Here is a 17,417-nt window from a genome sequence, read left to right as displayed (position 1 = left end):
TTTCCCTTAAAAGGACAAGGCTAAAGCCCAAACCACACAGGCTAGCTAAGGGGTGAGAGGAATTGGTTTCCCTAATGAACTCAAGCTTCTCCTCTCTGCTGCCCCCTCCTCAAGCCTGAGAGAAAAGGCAAAACCAAGAAAACCTTAGGAAAACTGTACTCAAACTTAAAACCCCCTACATTTGAAATCTCCAGTTGCTTTCCACAAGCCCAGACATTTTGTTCCCCTAAATGTGCAGTGCAAGGGTTGAAGGCTTTTTCAGATGACGTCATTTGCTGGTTCCAGCCTGCAGCAGGAGAGGATACACAAGACGCACCGGGGCCATGAGTCCATGCACGTGGAGATGATCTTGATCTTCCTCTGCACCCTGGTCATCGCCCAGATAGTGCTGGTACAGTGGAGACAAAGGCATGGCCGGTCCTACAATGTGAGTTGCCCCCAGGGGCCTCTGGAAGCCTGCTCCTCTTCCTGCTGCATCCTTTCTTTCTCACTGCTTTGAAGGAAACCCTTTGGTTTAAGTCAGTGGCCCTCAACAGGGTGCAGTCTTGCCCCCAGGAGTTACATGGCAACATCTGGAAACATTTTCAGTTGTCACACCTTAGTGGGAGGGGAGAGGCAGATGGGAGATGCTTCTGGCATCTGGTGGGTAGAGGCCACAGATGCCACTAAACTTGCAGAGGACAGCTCCTCCTGTCACTAGTGGTAAGACTAAGAAACTTCGGTTTAAGTGAATTAGTTTTCCTTTAGCATGATCAACTTCTGCGAGTGGCCTAGGAAAAGGCAGATTAGGAACTGCAGCAACAAAAGATTGAGGCTAACTTTGTTTAATTAGCAATAAACTCAACTGGCATCAATAGTTGGCATATCCATGGAAATGGGTTAATGCAAATGTTATACTGACCTCAGCAACACAAAGCATGATCCCGTTGGCAAGGACCAATCCCACTTGAGCGTGTCCATGAGAACCTTACCATCTTGGGGCCTCAGGATCATAGCCTGAGATCTTGCCATTGTAATGTTTCCAGCAGTGGTTATCAAATCTTAAGGTGCATCAGAATCACCTGGAGAGGTGAATCAGACTGTCAATCAGATTCCCAGGTCTCATCCCCAAAGTCTCTGATTCAATAGGAGCCCAAGAATTTGCGTGTCTGACAAGTTCCCAGGTGGTGCTGATGCTCTTGGCCAGAGACCACATTTGAGAACCAATCATTTAGACTTGGGTATGTTGCAAAGAAAGAAGGTCCTCATTTAACACTCCACCTGGTTCTGGGTCTTAGACTGGTCATTATATAAGAAGACTTGGCTGTGACATATGAAGTACTGGCTTAGACCAGTATTTTATTGTATTTTATTTTTATCCATTATAGAAATTATTCCCTGTGTAGCACAGGGTCTAAAGGGATTCTTTTGAATTCTGTAGAATGTTTAAGTTTAGACAAGTTACACATTTTATTTAGAAAGGGAAATCTTGTCTTTTTGTTGTTTAAGCAAACACTAATTTTCTGCTATGTACCACTGTCTTATCAATTAAAATAAACATCCTCTATATAGTACTTGAACAAATCGTTTTTAAAAGAAAAAGACTGGAATAAAACTTCATAAGTTATTCACTCATATCAAAGAAAAGCTTCTTAAATAAAACAACGATGGTTTTCTCATCTGCAAAATGGAAATAACCTAATATTCAGAATTTCTCTAGTCCTTAAGTAAGAAGAAAACTGGATTCTTAAGGAAACCATTCATAGCCCTGTTCCATTATTCCTTTATAACTGATAATGATCTCTGGATTAGATATTTCAAAATATGCTCAGTTTCCATAACAACTCTGGTGTAAATTTTATATAGAAAGCCTCCTGAAAGAAAATGCCTCGTGAGCCAGCTGACCTGCACTATGTCCCACTACTCCTCCACCATTTTTATTTGATGATTTTCGAGGTAGCTTATGCCAAGAAGAATTTGTCCCTGTCTTATATTTGGAGAAATTGCCCCTCTGTCAATTCTCTGAAGACGTATTTCACAACACCAGTCAATGTTGGGCTCACACACTGATTCTACCTAGCCACAGACAGATCAGCCTGTGAATCAGAGGCCACTTGAAGGACTTGTTGCCTTTGGAGGTTCGAACCCTTGATAACTCAAGCTACACTGGCACCAGGTAGACATCCCTGAGCTTAACAAGTGTTGGGTAGCTGGTCTTCCCAAATTGTTTCCTGTCGCTCACTGCCACAAGTTGTGCTGCCTGAAATAACTTTCTGGGCTTGTTACTTTTGCTTGCACCCCATCCCCCACCAACAACTGGACTCCCTTAATCCCCCAACTTCTGCTCTCCAAGGTTGCTATTTCTGTGTTCTTCTATCACACAGCTCCTCTGTTTTATGGTTACCCAGAGGGGCTCTGCGAACCCCTTGCAGGTGACCAGATGCCTGTGATAGAAGCCTCTTGTAGAGTGATCCTGCCCGGCATGTTAGCGAAGCCAGGATCCTAGATAAAGATACCCAACAGTGGTCAAGGACTATTTGGGTCTCATGGTGGCCCTTTGGGACTCTCCTAGATTAGCTCATAGACATGCTTGGCTTCTAGAATATTTTGTACTCCTTTGCCCATCAGTCCATCTATATCTATTATTGCATGTCCCAAAGGAATGAGTGGAGCAGTCCCTTTCCCCTGCATGTCTCTGTTGATAATATTTGGCTCAAAGTGAGAACCAGCATATGAGGCTGATCTTTCCTGTATTGCTGCCTCAGATTTGCCCCATACTTTGCAATTCTTAAGGGTTCAGTGCCAGATCCAGGCATCAGAACACAGCCATTTCAGGAACTCTTGGTGGTACCTGCAAGCCCTGAATCTGGAAATGATTTCCAGAGCAACAGTAGCTGATTCTAGCACCAGTTTCCAGCATTCTTACCGTACCCTGCGTGAACCATATCAAAAAAAACCCCTTTGCCTGACATACTTCTCAACTTTGGGATGGAATTTGATATGCTCATGTTTTCACAAATGCTGACCTGAGCAGCCTTATCATCCAGGGAGAACCTAACTTTTAAATTGTTTCTCTTGGCACCTAAGATTATGTGACACCTAGCAGAGCTACAGAGAGCTTTGAACACAGTTACAAGATTCATGAGTTCCTGGCTCTTTTTTACAAGGGGCCATATACGAGGATTTATTTCTATTATGTAACTTTGTAATCTCCATCAGTATCTTAGTAATATATTAATATTTATAACATGTTAATTATAATTACCATTATATATAAATTACTAAATATAAAAATTTATATACAAATTACTGTTACTGTTATAGTTGTGATAATGAGCTTTTTATACATTAAGTTACCCTGGGAGATAATTATTTTTTATTCCTTTTGTGAATTATAGTTCAGAGAGATTAAATAACCTGGTCAAGTTTATATAAATAATTATTTGTGGAGTAGAGACTAGAATACAACCTCACTAGGTTTTTTGTTTTTTTTTTTCATATCAAGGATGAGTTCCTTAAATATCTCTGAACCATGGTTTCCTAATCTGCAAAATGGAACTACTGAAGAAAGGAACCTGTCTCCAAAGTTATTGTGATTCAGAAACATTTTCCTGTGAGAACTTCTAGCTTGGTGACTGATATATAATGAATGTTCAGTACCATTAGTTGACTCTGAGTGCATTCAAGAGAAATTGATGTATATAAAACAGTTTCACAAATTTAGCCATACATTGTAAAAGCAGTTGACTAATAAAAGAATCCTTTTTCAAACCCACCAACCTATATTTCTATACCCAGAGAAATTATCTTTCAAAAGTGGAAGTGAAATAATTTCTCTCTCAGATAAACAAAAAAAAAAAAAAAAGGGGGTAATTCATTAATAGTAGACTTGACTGCAAGAAATGTTAAAAGAAATTCTTCAGAAAGACAGAAAATTATATAGGTCAGAAACTCAAGTCCACATAAAGAAATAGAGTGTCAGAAAAGGAATAAATGGAGATAAAATAAGATACTTCTTATTCTTAATTGACCAAATAGATAACTATTTGTTCAAAGTAGTAATTGTAACAATGTACAATTGACCCTTGAACAACAGAAGGGTGCAGGATGCTGAACCCCCACGTAGTTGAAAATCTGCGTATAACGTCTGACTTCCCAAGAACTTAACTACTAAATAGCCTCCTGTTGACCAGAAGCCTTACCGTTAACATAAAGAGTCAGTTGACACATATTTGATATGTTATATGTTATATACTGTATTCTTAGAATAAAGTAAACTGAAGAAAGAATAATGTTATTAAGAAAATTATAAGGAGGGGGGTGCCTGGGTGGCTCAGTGGGTTAAGCCGCTGCCTTCGGCTCAGGTCATGATCTCAGGGTCCTGGGATCGAGTCCCACATCGGGCTCTCTGCTCAGCGGGGAGCCTGCTTTCCTCTCTCTCTCTCTCTCTGCCTGCCTCTCTGCCTACTTGTGATCTCTGTCTGTCAAATAAATAAATAAAATCTTTAAAAAAATAAAAAAAAATTAAAAAAAAGAAAATTATAAGGAGGACAAAATACATTTATGATACAGTACTGTCAAAAAATCCACATATAAGCGGACCCATGCAGTTCAAATCAATGTTGTTCAAGGCTTTACTGTACTGGTTGATTGTAGTATATGGGTAAATGACATGAATGACAGCAGTGTTAGAAGAAACATGAGGGAGGAATTGGGATTTCTGTGTTATAAGAAACTTGCACTACCAGTGAAACAGAATAGTATAATTTGAGAATGGACTTTGATTAGCTGTAAATGTATATTGCAAACTCTAGGGCAACCACTGAAACACTTTTTTAAAAATAGGTAGTTAGAGTACCTGGGAGGCTCAGTCAGTTAAGCGTCCAACTCTCGACTTTGGCCCAGGTCATGATCTCAGTCATGAGATTGATCCCTGTGCTGGGCTCTGTGCTGGCATGGAGCCTGCTTAAGATTCTTTCTTTCCAAAAATAAATAAATAAATAAATAAAAGATTCTTTCTTTCCCTCTCTCTCTACCCCTTTCCCCAGCTCCACTTGTGTGCATGCATGCCCGTGCTCTCTCTCTCTCTCTTTCTTAAAAAATACATATACTAAGAGAGGAGAGAAAATGGAATCATAAAATTCTCACTTAAAGCCAGAGAGCCTAAAAAAGGGGGTGGGGCAGAGAGGAAAAGAAAGAAACAAAAAATTATGCAACAAACAGAACACAGTTACAAATATAGTATCTATATCTATATCTATATCTAACTATAACAACTATATGAACAGTCCCTTCAAATGTACATAGTCTAAATACATCAATTAAAAGACAGAGATTGTCACTGTGAATAAAAAATAAAACAAATGAAAACTAAAAATAAGACCCAATTATATGTTGTTGACAAGAAACTCATAAGAATACAGATGTAACCATCAGGGAGAAAAAAGGGGCAATACATAATGATAAAAGAGTCAGTTATTTGAAAGGGAATAACAATTCTTAATGTGTATATACCTAACAAGAGAACATCAAAATATACAAGGCAAAAACTAATTGAACTGCAAGGAGAAATTGACAAATCCACTGCTTAGTTGGATCACCAGCTTCCTTCAGCAGTTGATAGAGCAAGAAGGCAGAAAATTGGTAAGGATAGAGTTGATCTGAAAAGCACGATTCATCGATCTGTCCTAATTGATATTTATAGAATACTTCATCCAACAACACATTCTTCTCAAGCTCACATAAAACATTCACCAAGATAGACCACATTCAGGACATAAAACACACCAAAAAATTTTTTAAAGAATTTAAGTATACAAAGTATACTCTCAGACCACAAAAATTAAATTAGAAATCAATAACAGAAAGATAGCTGGAAAAGTCCTGAGATATTTAGAGATTAAACAACACAAGAGACAAAGAGAAGGACTCAATAGAAACTAAAAAATAATTTTAACTAAGTGAAAATAAAAATACAACATATCAAAATTTGTGGGATAAAGTTAAAGCAGTGCTTAGAGGGAAATATATAACATTGAATTCGTATATTAGAAAAGAAGAAAGATCTAAAATCAGTTAAGCATCTACTTTAGGAAACTAAAGAAAGGAGTAATTTAAACTCACAGCAGTCAGGGGAAAAGAAATAATAAAAATTAGGGAAAAGAAATAATAAAAATTAGGGCAAAAATTGAATTAAAAACAGAAAACCAATAGAGAAACTCAGTGAAACCAAAAACTGTTTTTTTTTTTTTTAAGGTCAGTAAATTTGATAGAGCTCTAGCCAGCAAACCAAGAAAAATAAGAGAACACAAATTACTAATATCAGAAAAGAAAGAGGAGTCATCATTATTGATCCTATGGACATAAAAAGAAAATAATGGACTATTATGAATAGCTCTATGCCCACAAATCTGGATAACCTAAATAGAATAGACTGATTCTTTGAAAAACATAAACGATACCAAAACTCACACAAGGAGAAATGAATAATCTGAATAGGCCTATATCTCTTTTTCCTCAGATATAATTGATATATAACACTGCATTAATTTTAGGTGAGGTGTGCAACTTCATGATTTGATCTATGCATATGACATGAAATTATTACCACAATAAATTTAGTTAACATCCATCACTACACATAGTTATAATTTTGTGTGTGTGATGAGAACTTTCAAGATCTTCTCTCTTAGCAACTTTCAAATACATATTATTGTTAACTATAGTCACCATGGTGTACATTACATCCCCAAGACTTATTTAATCGTATAACTTGAAGTTTGAAGATTTATACCTTTTGACCACCATCACCTATTTAACCCTCCCCATACTTCCTGCCTCTGGTGGATATCTATTTTTAAACACTGAGTCAAGGCACCCAGGTGGCTCAGTCTGTTAAGCATTGGACTCTTGATTTTAGCTCAAGTCATGCTCTCAAGTCTATGAGATTAAGCCCCGCATCAGGCCCTGCACTGGGCCTGTAGCCTGCTTAAGACTCTCTCTCTCCCTCTTCCCCACCGAACTCTGCTCTTTCTCAAAAAAAAAAAAAAATTTTTTTGAGTCAATAATTAATATCTTTCTAAAAAAGAAGCACCAAGCCCAGATGATTTCAATTGTGAATTCTACAACATTTAATGAAGAATTATTTACAATCTTCCAAAAAGTAAAAGTAGAGGGAAAACATCAGAACTCATTCTTTGAGGCCAGCATTACCCTAATACCAAAATCTGATGAAGATATTACAAAAAGGAGAAATCATACCAATATCTCTCATGAACACAAATGTAAAAATCCCCCACAAAATACTAGCAAATCAAATTAAACAATGTATAAAAGGAATTATACACTATGGCCAAATGGGATTTGCTACAAATATGTAAGGTTGGTTCAAAAATTACAAACGAATTTATGTAATCAATCACATTATGACGCTGAAGAAGAAAAAAGTCTATGATCATGTTAATATAGAAAAAAGCATTTGACAGGGTCCAACACCCATTCATATAAAAATTATCAGCAACCTAGAAATAGAGAACTTCCTCAAATTGATAAAGAATATCTATTAAAAAAAAAAAAACCTACGCAGGGCGCCTGGGTGGCTCGTGGGTTAAAGCCTCTGCCTTTGGCTTGGGTCGTGATCCCGGGGTCCTGGGATCGAGCCCCTCATCGGGATCTCTGCTCAGCAGGGAGCCTGCTTCCTCCTCTCTCTCTCTGCCTGCCTCTCTGCCTACTTGTGATCTCTGTCAAATAAATAAAATCTTTAAAAAAAAAAAACCCTACAGCTAGCATTACACTTAATGATGAGAAACAGGTTGCTTTCCCCTTAAGATAAGGAAGAATACAAGAAAATCTCCTCTCACCACTCCTATCTGAATTGCACTGTAAGTCTTAGCTACTGCAATAAGACAGAAAAGGGGGGGGGCAGATAAATACAGATTGGGAAGAAAGAAATAAAAGCATCTTTGTTTGCAGATGACATGACTTATGTAGAAAACCCCAAAGAATCAACAACAACAAAAACAACCCTGAAACTATTAACTGATTATAACAAAGTTGCGGGTTATAAGGTCAATATACAAAAGTCTATTGCTTTCTTATATACTAGCAATGAACAACTGGAATTTGAAATCAAAACACAATACCATTTACAATGGCACTCAAAAAGGGAATATTTAGGTATAAATCTGACAAAATATGTATAAGATGTATATGCAAAAACTGAGGAGACCTAAAATAAATGGAAAGATAATCCATTTTCATGGATTGGAAGATTCGATATCATTAAGATATTGATCTATAGATTCAATAGATTCAATTTTGATTGAAGATTTGATATCGTTAAGATATTGATCTATAGATTCAATAGATTCAATTTTGATCCCAATCAAAAATCATAGCAAGCTATTTTGTGAATATCAACAAACTAAATCTGCATTTTATATGGAAAGGTAAAAGACCCAGAATAAGCAACACAACACTGAAGAAAACAATGTTGGAGGATTGACACTACCTAACTTCAAGACTTACTGTAAAGCTATAGTAATCAATACAGTGTGACATTTGTGAAAGAGTAGACATTTAGATCAATGGACTAGAACAGAGAGCCCATAAATAGACCCACACAAATACAGTCAACTGATCCCTGACAAAGGGGCAAAGATAATTCAATGAAGAAAGAATAATCTTTCTAACAAATGGTGCTGGAACAACTGGACACCCATATGCAAAAAAAAAAAAGAGAGAGAAAAATCTGGAACATATATTTCACTAAAATATCCCACTTGGGATGACTGGGTGGCTCAATTGGTTAAGCATCTGCCTTCGGCTCAAGTAGTGATCCTGGGGTCCTGGGATCGAGCCCCGCATCGGGCTCCTTGCTTGGCAGGGAGACTGCCTCTCCCTCTGCCTGCTGCTCCCCCTGCTTACGCTCTTTCTCTCTCTCTGTCTCTCTGACAAATAAATAAAATCTTTTAAAACGTTAAATTAACTCAAAGTAGATCACAGGTCTAAATGTAAAGTGCAAAACTATAAACTTCTAGAAGATAACATGGGGGCAAAATCTTGATGAATTTAGAACACCAAAAGCATGATACATGAAAGAAAATATTGGTAGGTTGGATTTTATAGCAATTAAACTGCTCTGTGAGAGATACTATGAAAGAGAATGAAAAGACAAGTAGCAGACTGGGAGAAAATAACTGCAAAACAAACTTCCATCCCAGGACAGTTACCCCAAATATGCTTAAAACCCAATGATAAGAAAATAAGTTAAATGCCAAAAGATCTGAAAAGAGAGCTCATCAAGGAAATATACAAATGGCAAATAAACATATGAAAAGTAGTTCATCAGCATATGTTATTAGGAAACTGCAAATTAAAACAATAACAAGATACTAATACATACATATTAGAATGATTAGGATCCAAAGAAATTGACAATACCAAATGCTGATGAGGATACAGAAAGCAGGAAATCTTGGTGGGAATTCAGAATGCTAAAGCCACTCTGGAAGTCCCCTGGGCAGTTTCCCATAAAGCGTAGTCTTCCTACGTGATCCAGCAATCACACTACTAGGTGTTTACCCAGTTGAACTGAAAGTCTACATTGACACAAAAACCTGCATGCAAATATTTAATAGTGCCTTTATTCATAATTACCCAAAACTGGAAACAACCAAGCTGTCCTTTAAAATTGGAATAGATAAACAAATTGTGGTATATCCATACAATGGAATATTAGTCTGCAGTAAAAGGATAGAGGCTATCAAGCCATGAAAGGACATGAAAGAAACCTGGTTAAACAAGCTGATCTGAAAAGGCTGCCTGCTGTAGGATTCCAATAATACATTCTGAGAAAATGATCATTGGCATGATCATAATATGACCATTGGCTATCAGTGGCTCAAGGAGGGAAAGGGGAAGGAAAAACAAGTGAAATGAGGACTTTAGGGCCATAATATTGACCTGCATTATACTGTTATTGTGGATACAAAATCGTATGCGTTTGTCAAATCCCACTGAACAGTACAGGACACCGAGCGGGAGTTAAGGCATGCCAATTTTTAAAAATTCATTTAGGAGATTGGAGAATTCCCAGGAAATGCAGATGGTGACATTACAAATGTATGAAACAACTTCACTGAAGGGAATTAGGGGGGAAAGGTGCTGCTCTAAGTCCCTTTGGAAATCAGAGGAGTCTATACCAGTAAGGCAGTGGGAATTGCACATGAGCAACTGATAAAAAGTGTCCCATGGGAGTATGGCAAACCCCATACTGCTCCATATGTATCCTGGAAGGGAACAATTAAGAAATAAATGGCACATGGTGGAAGCCAGATCACTTATTATTTATTTACACCTTGAAGGTATTATCTACGACATATAAAATAGTATTAGTTTCACATCATTTCATGAACAATTTGGATTTCAGGGGAGAAGGGACTAATCCAAAATGCTGGAAACATTTTCAGATTACAACTTTTAAGAAATGTCTAGCTTCTACCTGGCGATTCACAGACCTGTACCCCTGGGGATAAAAATATATTATATGTTTATAAAAAATAAAATTAAAAAAAAATTAAAAAAAAAAAAAAGAAATGTCTAGCTTCTGAAGTGACTGATTTGTCTTAGATTCTGTTCCATGGTCTGTAGGAATTGTATGTGTGTCAGAGCAGCTTATTATAAATACCTAGAGCAAAGGAAACATGTTATTTAGAAAACAACATTTAAAAATAGAACATTAACTGCTCCTGTGTGATGTCAAAAAGTGAAGAGAGAAAGTAGGTGAGAAGTGGAAAATTCTTATTTTGTTTGGAATACTACTAAATACCTGGATGTTTCCAAATGGTCACAGTTTTAGTACAAGATAGAGCATCTGGATATTTGAATTTTTCTCTTTTCAGCTTATAGTGTTGATATGGTATGGACTTGGCAGAACTTCAAAGTTAAATTATTTCCAAATGCTTTTAACAGCATTTTTTAAACAGCATTTAATTAAAAAATAAAATCTCATTCAACAGCACCCTCTCCACCTCCTTTTATATATCCTCCTTTTCATATCTGCAGGAAATAGGGGGAAAGGGCCAAAAAAGAATACTTGTACTTCCCTTCAGATCACTAGAAGGCCTGATGACTATGTACACAAAACTTGGACTTCAGACACACTGTTAACTTGCCTCCACACACAGGCAAATAATTTGCCACAGATTGAAATATTGCTCTATTTAAATCAACTTCCTGCCTATTAATAGCTGTGATACACTAGAACGTATTACCATACCAGTAAAGCCTTCTGCCTCCTTGAATCTTTTTTAAATGAGGCAACACACAAATAGATACAGTTTCATACATACATAACATTGCAGAATCTCCTTGAAGAATTTGAAGAGCAAAATCAACAGTCTGAATTGATTTGAAGATAGAAGTAAGGACCAAGTGAAAATCTAATGGCCCTTCGTATGCCAAGATTCCGTCTTTCTCCTTGTCTGATTTATGTCCACGCTCCTTCATTGCCTTGGCACTGATCACAGCAGCAGTATTTCCTGGAGTCATTTATTTACATGATAATTTTCTGCTTACCTCTGGCATCTCCTTGCTCTTGCTGCACCTCCACCTGCACAAATACACAGAGACACATGGACAAATGGCTGCAAATACTTAGGGATTTGCAGTGCAAAGGAAATGAGCATCACATAACTTCCTCCTTCTGCCCCTCCTTCCCTCCCTTCCTGCCTCCTCTCTCTCTCTTCTTTCTCTCTCCCACCTCCCTTTCCTTCTCTCTCTTTTATGTTGTGTGATCCAATCATCATTCTATATAATTAGGCCAATAAAAAGTTTCTTTGTTTTGACTTGATTTGCTGTTCTTTTTCGATTTATGATGTGCCTAGCTCCAAGGAAAAGCATGGTACCTTTGGGCAGCATTTGATTCGTCAGGAAATTCCTTCTGCCACAACATGTGGGTGGGGAGAACATTTGGTGATGGGATCCAGATGCGCAGGCCGCCCTTGGCCAGGAATGCAGCTGTATTTTATATGCACGTGCCCAGATGGTGACCCCTCTGGCATTATTAATGTGTCCCAGCTGCCAGGCCTCCTCATTTGCAAGCATGCACCTCGATTTCACAGATTTCGTGTATTTATTTATGAGGCACCAAATTCCTACATTTCATATGTGGCAGTTGCTATTAAAATGAGAAGTTTGAACTGCTCTGGAAATTGATAAAGAATCTTCTAAATTGATACGAAATGTGGCCCTCGTTTCAAAATGACCTCTACAATTAGTGAATTCGTAGTGCACATTTCTAACCTTGCCCTGTGCATGTTGAGAAAATATGGCACTGGGTTTACACTTTAAAGATAGTTAAGAAATTACACAGTTGCATTCCTGCTATGATGATTTTTCGCTTTTCTTTTATTTCTGATCTCTCAGGCCTATTTTTTAAAAGTAGCATGTCTATATATTTGAACATGGTTATTCACTGCTAATTAAACCCAGGCATCGAGTAAGAGAAATTTGAGATCTAGAAATGGGTTGATTCACAAGGAGAACTGGTATTATAAAAATATAACCCAATCATTACTCCAAAGTATTATAGATGATAATAATTCCATGGACTTGAGGAAATGGATTAGTCTAACCTATTCTGGCTTATGAGGTAAAGTATAAAATATAGAGGTATGGTAGTTTTGCTGAATTAAAATGAACTGAGTCATTATTCTTTAAAAATTCAGCATTTTTATGGGGGAAATGTAAAAATGATCAAATTGGGTTTTTTTTCAAATTTTTAAATTCTAGTTAGTTAACATACAGTGAAATATTGGTTTCCAATATAGAATTCAGTGACTCATCACCTACATATAACACCCAGAGCTCAAGACAAATCGAACTATTAAGACAGAAAGATGAAAAATGCAAAAGGTAGATGATCAGATTTTGAAAGACGGAAATCATGTCCATTTCCTTTTTCAATATCGGAAGTAATAAACTAAAAAAGCCAGAAAACATGTCATTTATCATAGATAACTATCTCCAAAATCAGCTGTAGGAAGTAAATGACCCAAATACTCGTGTGATTTTCTTTAAGGGCACCTCCCACGTTTACTATCAATAGCAGAGGGTCACGTTGGCTACTGCTGAGTGCTAAAGTATAGCAAGTCTTACTTAGTATGTAGTTTCTGGCCCTCAGGAACAGTATTCCACTTCCTTTTTTTTTTTTTTAAGATTTTATTTATTTATTTGACAGAGAGACAGAAAGAGAGCACAAGCAGGCAGAGTGGCAGGCAGAGGGAGAGGAAGAAGCAGACTCACCTCTGAGCTAGGAGCCCAATGTGGGACTCGATCCTAGGACCCTGGGATCATGACCTGAGCGGAAGGCAGACACTTAACTGACTAAGCCACCCAGGTGTCCCAGTACTCTACTTCCTTAGGCAAAGCCTGTCTGTCCTATTTAGAGAGATATTCATCTTGATTTCCTAAATAAAGCTGCTAACTCGTGTATTCATTATAACCATACTCACAAGGTAGGATGGAAAACTAAAGCCCTGGGTTCAGAATTCACCTCAGCAGAACATTGCCTGGTGCCCACCAATGAACGTCCTCACCTGAGACAAACTGTCTTTGCCATCCCCCTCTTACATTGGTGCTGAGCAGATCATAGGTGGTTAGTGTGCATGTGATCAAACATAAAAGATCAGAGGTTATGGCTGTTGTTTAAGCCTGTCTGCTTTTCCCAGGAGAGGTGATAGCTGGTATCGGGCCTGATCTAAAGAATGCGCCTGTCAGTGTGGTAATGGTATCAAGCTGACCCACAAGCCAGCAGCTCAGTCCCTCCTGCTTCTGCCATATGGGATTGGGGCCAGGCAACTTAACCCTCTAAGGTCACTCGCACTCGGGTCAGTGGTATAGGCCACACGGAGTTACACACAGATGAACAGGAAAGAGTTTGCTTCACATCTTGGCTTGCCTGGAAAAGCCACCAGTACCTAAAAAGGCAAAGCAAGAAGCAAAACGATGGGCTTCGTCTTGAATAGTCAGGGGATGAGGGGATCCCACAGATGGGACACAGAGGTTAACCCTACACAATGCACTGGGGCAGCAGACAAAAGCGGTCCCAGGAGCTGCTGTGATGTCACTTCCTCCTTTGCCATCACTGTGCATTTGTACATGTGCTCGTGATAGGAAAAACAGTCGCTTGGCTCCATGTTATTACATACTGTTTCCAGAACACTTTCCTATCTGTGATGGTCTGAGCCTCCCTCAGTCAGCACAGGCAAACAGGACAGGCATTATTACCCTCAATTTTACAACACAAGTGAGGCTCATTTGTCCAAAGTCATGTAGCTTTTGAAGCCCAAAGTTGCTTTTGTCTGAAATACCCAGGCAAAAAGACGTAAAAGAAAATGATTATTTGGGGTTCTTTCCCATTTGAATTTTCAGATAACCAAACCAAGTCCCTCAAAACTTTGCATGTACAGAAGAGCTTACAGCTAGATGGTGAGCCAGTTGCATGTTACAGACAGGGTGGTAGAGGTGGTTCCCCCCAGAGTACCTTCTGAATCATTTACTAGTGGACTTGTCATTCTGGGTCTTCAGTCATTGATAGAGACTTTCTGTTCATTTTTCTGACAGCTGGTGACACTGTTGCAGATGTGGGTCGTCCCTCTCTACTTCACGATAAAACTCTACTGGTGGCGGTTTCTGTCTCTGTGGGGAATGTTCTCGGTTATTACCAGTTACATCCTCTTCAGAGCTACCCGAAAACCCCTCTCGGGGAGAACACCACGGTATGTATTCCCTTCATTCCTTCCCTGACGTCCTCCTTACTGTAACCACTAAGAAGTATACTTTAATTCCATTTTTTCCTGGATGGGGAAGGAAAGCATTATACTTCTTTTGCCTTCAGTAACCAAACTATTTACAGATTAGCTGTACTGCTGTACATGTTCATTATTTAATGGCGATTTGGACATACCTATAACATTTATTGCTTCAGATGAAAGCCAGAAGAAAGAAAAGTGAAAGTTTAAACTTTCTAGAGCACCATTTTCATCTTTATTTTTAGCTCAGCATTTTGTTTGACTCCATTGTAAGTTGGGTTACACATATTTTATAATAGGACAAGAGTTCGACATTGGCATTTCTAACAACTATGTATGTATTTTATGTCAGACAAATCATAAGCAATGGACAACTTACTCCTCTCATAACAAATGAGACTTTCATATTCCAATGATCTTCTTAATTACCATGGCCAACATCTTGACATTTCTATAATTCCCATCATATCATCTGCAAATCTTTCGAAAGTGCTTTTAACCTCATAATGCGCCCCCAAGTTTGCTTTCGCTCTCTTTGTTCTCTAGATAAAATCTGAATCTGAGTCTAGATAAAATTGAAATGGGATAAGGAAAAAATGTGTAATAAGACAATGTCAAATTTTGATCTTTATTGAAGAATAAATCCTCAGCTCCTGTGGAATGTTCTTATGATTGTTTAGCCATTCAGATGTTTGTTCTTAATCCTCTAAAAAAGTGAGAGACGAATACCAACTTTTCCTTCTACTTTGGAGAAGAAAAAATATGCGGTGAGAAAAATCAGATAAATAAATGTAATGATAAAGATGAATCTTTGAGGGCCTCTTGGCTGGCTCAACCAGAAGAGCATGGGACTCTTGATCTCAGGGTCATGAGTTCAAGCCCCACGTTTGGATGCACAGACTGCTTTAAAAAATAAATAATTTTTTAAAAAGATTGACATTCAAATAAGTAAATTCAGGTTGATGTTTAACTTAATCCCACTTTGGGAAGAGCTTTGGGGTGGTGTTAGGAGACCTCCCAAACTGGGGAGTTTGGGGTTTGCGACAGCCTTTGCATGGCCTGACTTGCCCATCAGCACATGGACATATGGCACAATTTCTCCTTAAAAAAATATTGCCAGTTATTTAAGACTTGTGAAAGTAATCCAAATTTTGGATGAACCAAAATGTACTTGTTTCCATTCCCTGGATATAATCTATATTGTATTTCAGTGAGACTAGTTCACTTCTCCAGTATAGAATGAATCAACGTAGTTAGACACAGTATTTCTGTGCACGTTAGCTCGTTCATTGCAGAGGAACTTCATGACAAAGAATATGCAAATGCTACCTCGTTATACACCATGCCTCATTTGTCTCAGATGGCCAGGGATCTGTGCCCACCACACACCCATTTCAGCTTCTCCTGCCTCCACACTCAGAGCCCTGGCAGACAGAGCCTGACAGCCAACAAGGCCTCACTACCATTTAAGGAAAGACCTAGCCACCATTTGAAGAGAGGACAATGGGAGAGGCTAATTAGGATCCCATTAACTCCTAGAAAAGCAGCCTAGAAAAAGAAGTTCCTGTTTTTGAGAGGTAGGAGGCCCTAAAGATCTTTATGGATCTTTGTTTAATCATCATGTCATAGGTAAATCACTTCTTAGCCATATTCCATTTGGAAACAGGATTTCATTACAGACTGGGAAAACTGGTCAGAGCAAATCAGCAAGGTGCAAAGGCAAACCCAAGGGGAGGGGTCCCCTGCCCCAACACCATTTAGAACCAGCTGTTCCTCCCCCAGAATATACCAAGCCCTGACCGGTGGGTCAGAGTAAGAGAAAGGAAGGGGTGTTTCCTCTCTACTGCAGTAGAGTTCAGGCTCAAAAACAGGCCACAAACAGGCCAACAGAGCCAGGCGTGGCCACATCTGTCTTTGTGGAGGCTGCACGAGTCCTACTCCGGTTTCTCTGTCTTCCAGTTGTAATCTAAGTAACAAGGGAGTTCTGGACTCTAGCGCTCTAGAAACATGTATCCCCAATAAGCAGGAAGAATTGGGGGTGGGGGATTTGGAAAAATCTAACACATCTGTAATAATTATATGACATATTGAGTATTGAATGTGCCAAGGCTTCTGAACATTGTCCCACATAATCTTCAAGACTACCACAGGAGCGAGTGTGGTCACCCCCACTTTATAAATGGGGCACTCCCAGGAAGAAATGCCAGAGTAAGATGGCCAGAGTCCCACAGGCAGTGACGGGGAAGGGGAGCCCAGAATCATACCAAGGACAAGCAGCATGCAAAACCCCTCCTCCCACCAGCATGCTGTCCCTTCAGGACGTCAACAAATCGCTTAGCAGAGAAACCCCAAAGTTTAAAGAGTCAGGAACACCTGTGGTGCTGGCACAACCTTGAGGGGCCCATCTCAAGTACATCGAGTTGGAGTATACCTGGAGTTCTAGGACCCCCACTCTGGTGCTGGCAGGTGCTGTGAGGGCAGACAGGGAGGCCCTCTCAGAACTGGCCGCTCTCCCCACCATCACCCCTTTTAGCAACACCAGACTTTAGCCTCCACCGGACTGCCCTGAGCAGTGATCAAAACTGCTAGGTACTGGCAAATCAAACGGATCAAAAGACCAAGGAG

General features: G+C 38.9%; 1 protein-coding gene across 1 annotated transcript in view; it reads left to right on the top strand.

Moving 5' to 3' along the window:
• The window catches only part of LOC111157537 (ring finger protein 175), a 42,699-nt gene that overhangs the window by 8,923 nt on the left and 16,359 nt on the right, over window positions 1–17,417 (top strand). The window contains exons 3-4 of the mRNA XM_022519039.1: window positions 286–427; window positions 14,605–14,759. Coding sequence (XP_022374747.1) covers window positions 286–427; window positions 14,605–14,759 — 297 coding nt within the window. The remainder of the gene's footprint in view (window positions 1–285; window positions 428–14,604; window positions 14,760–17,417) is intronic.

The sequence above is a fragment of the Enhydra lutris genome, unplaced genomic scaffold (genome assembly GCF_002288905.1).
Source record: "Enhydra lutris kenyoni isolate GAN:26980312 unplaced genomic scaffold, ASM228890v2 scaffoldscaffold3, whole genome shotgun sequence".
Classification (NCBI taxonomy): Eukaryota; Metazoa; Chordata; class Mammalia; order Carnivora; family Mustelidae; genus Enhydra; species Enhydra lutris.
This window is presented reverse-complemented; position numbering and strand designations above follow the sequence as displayed.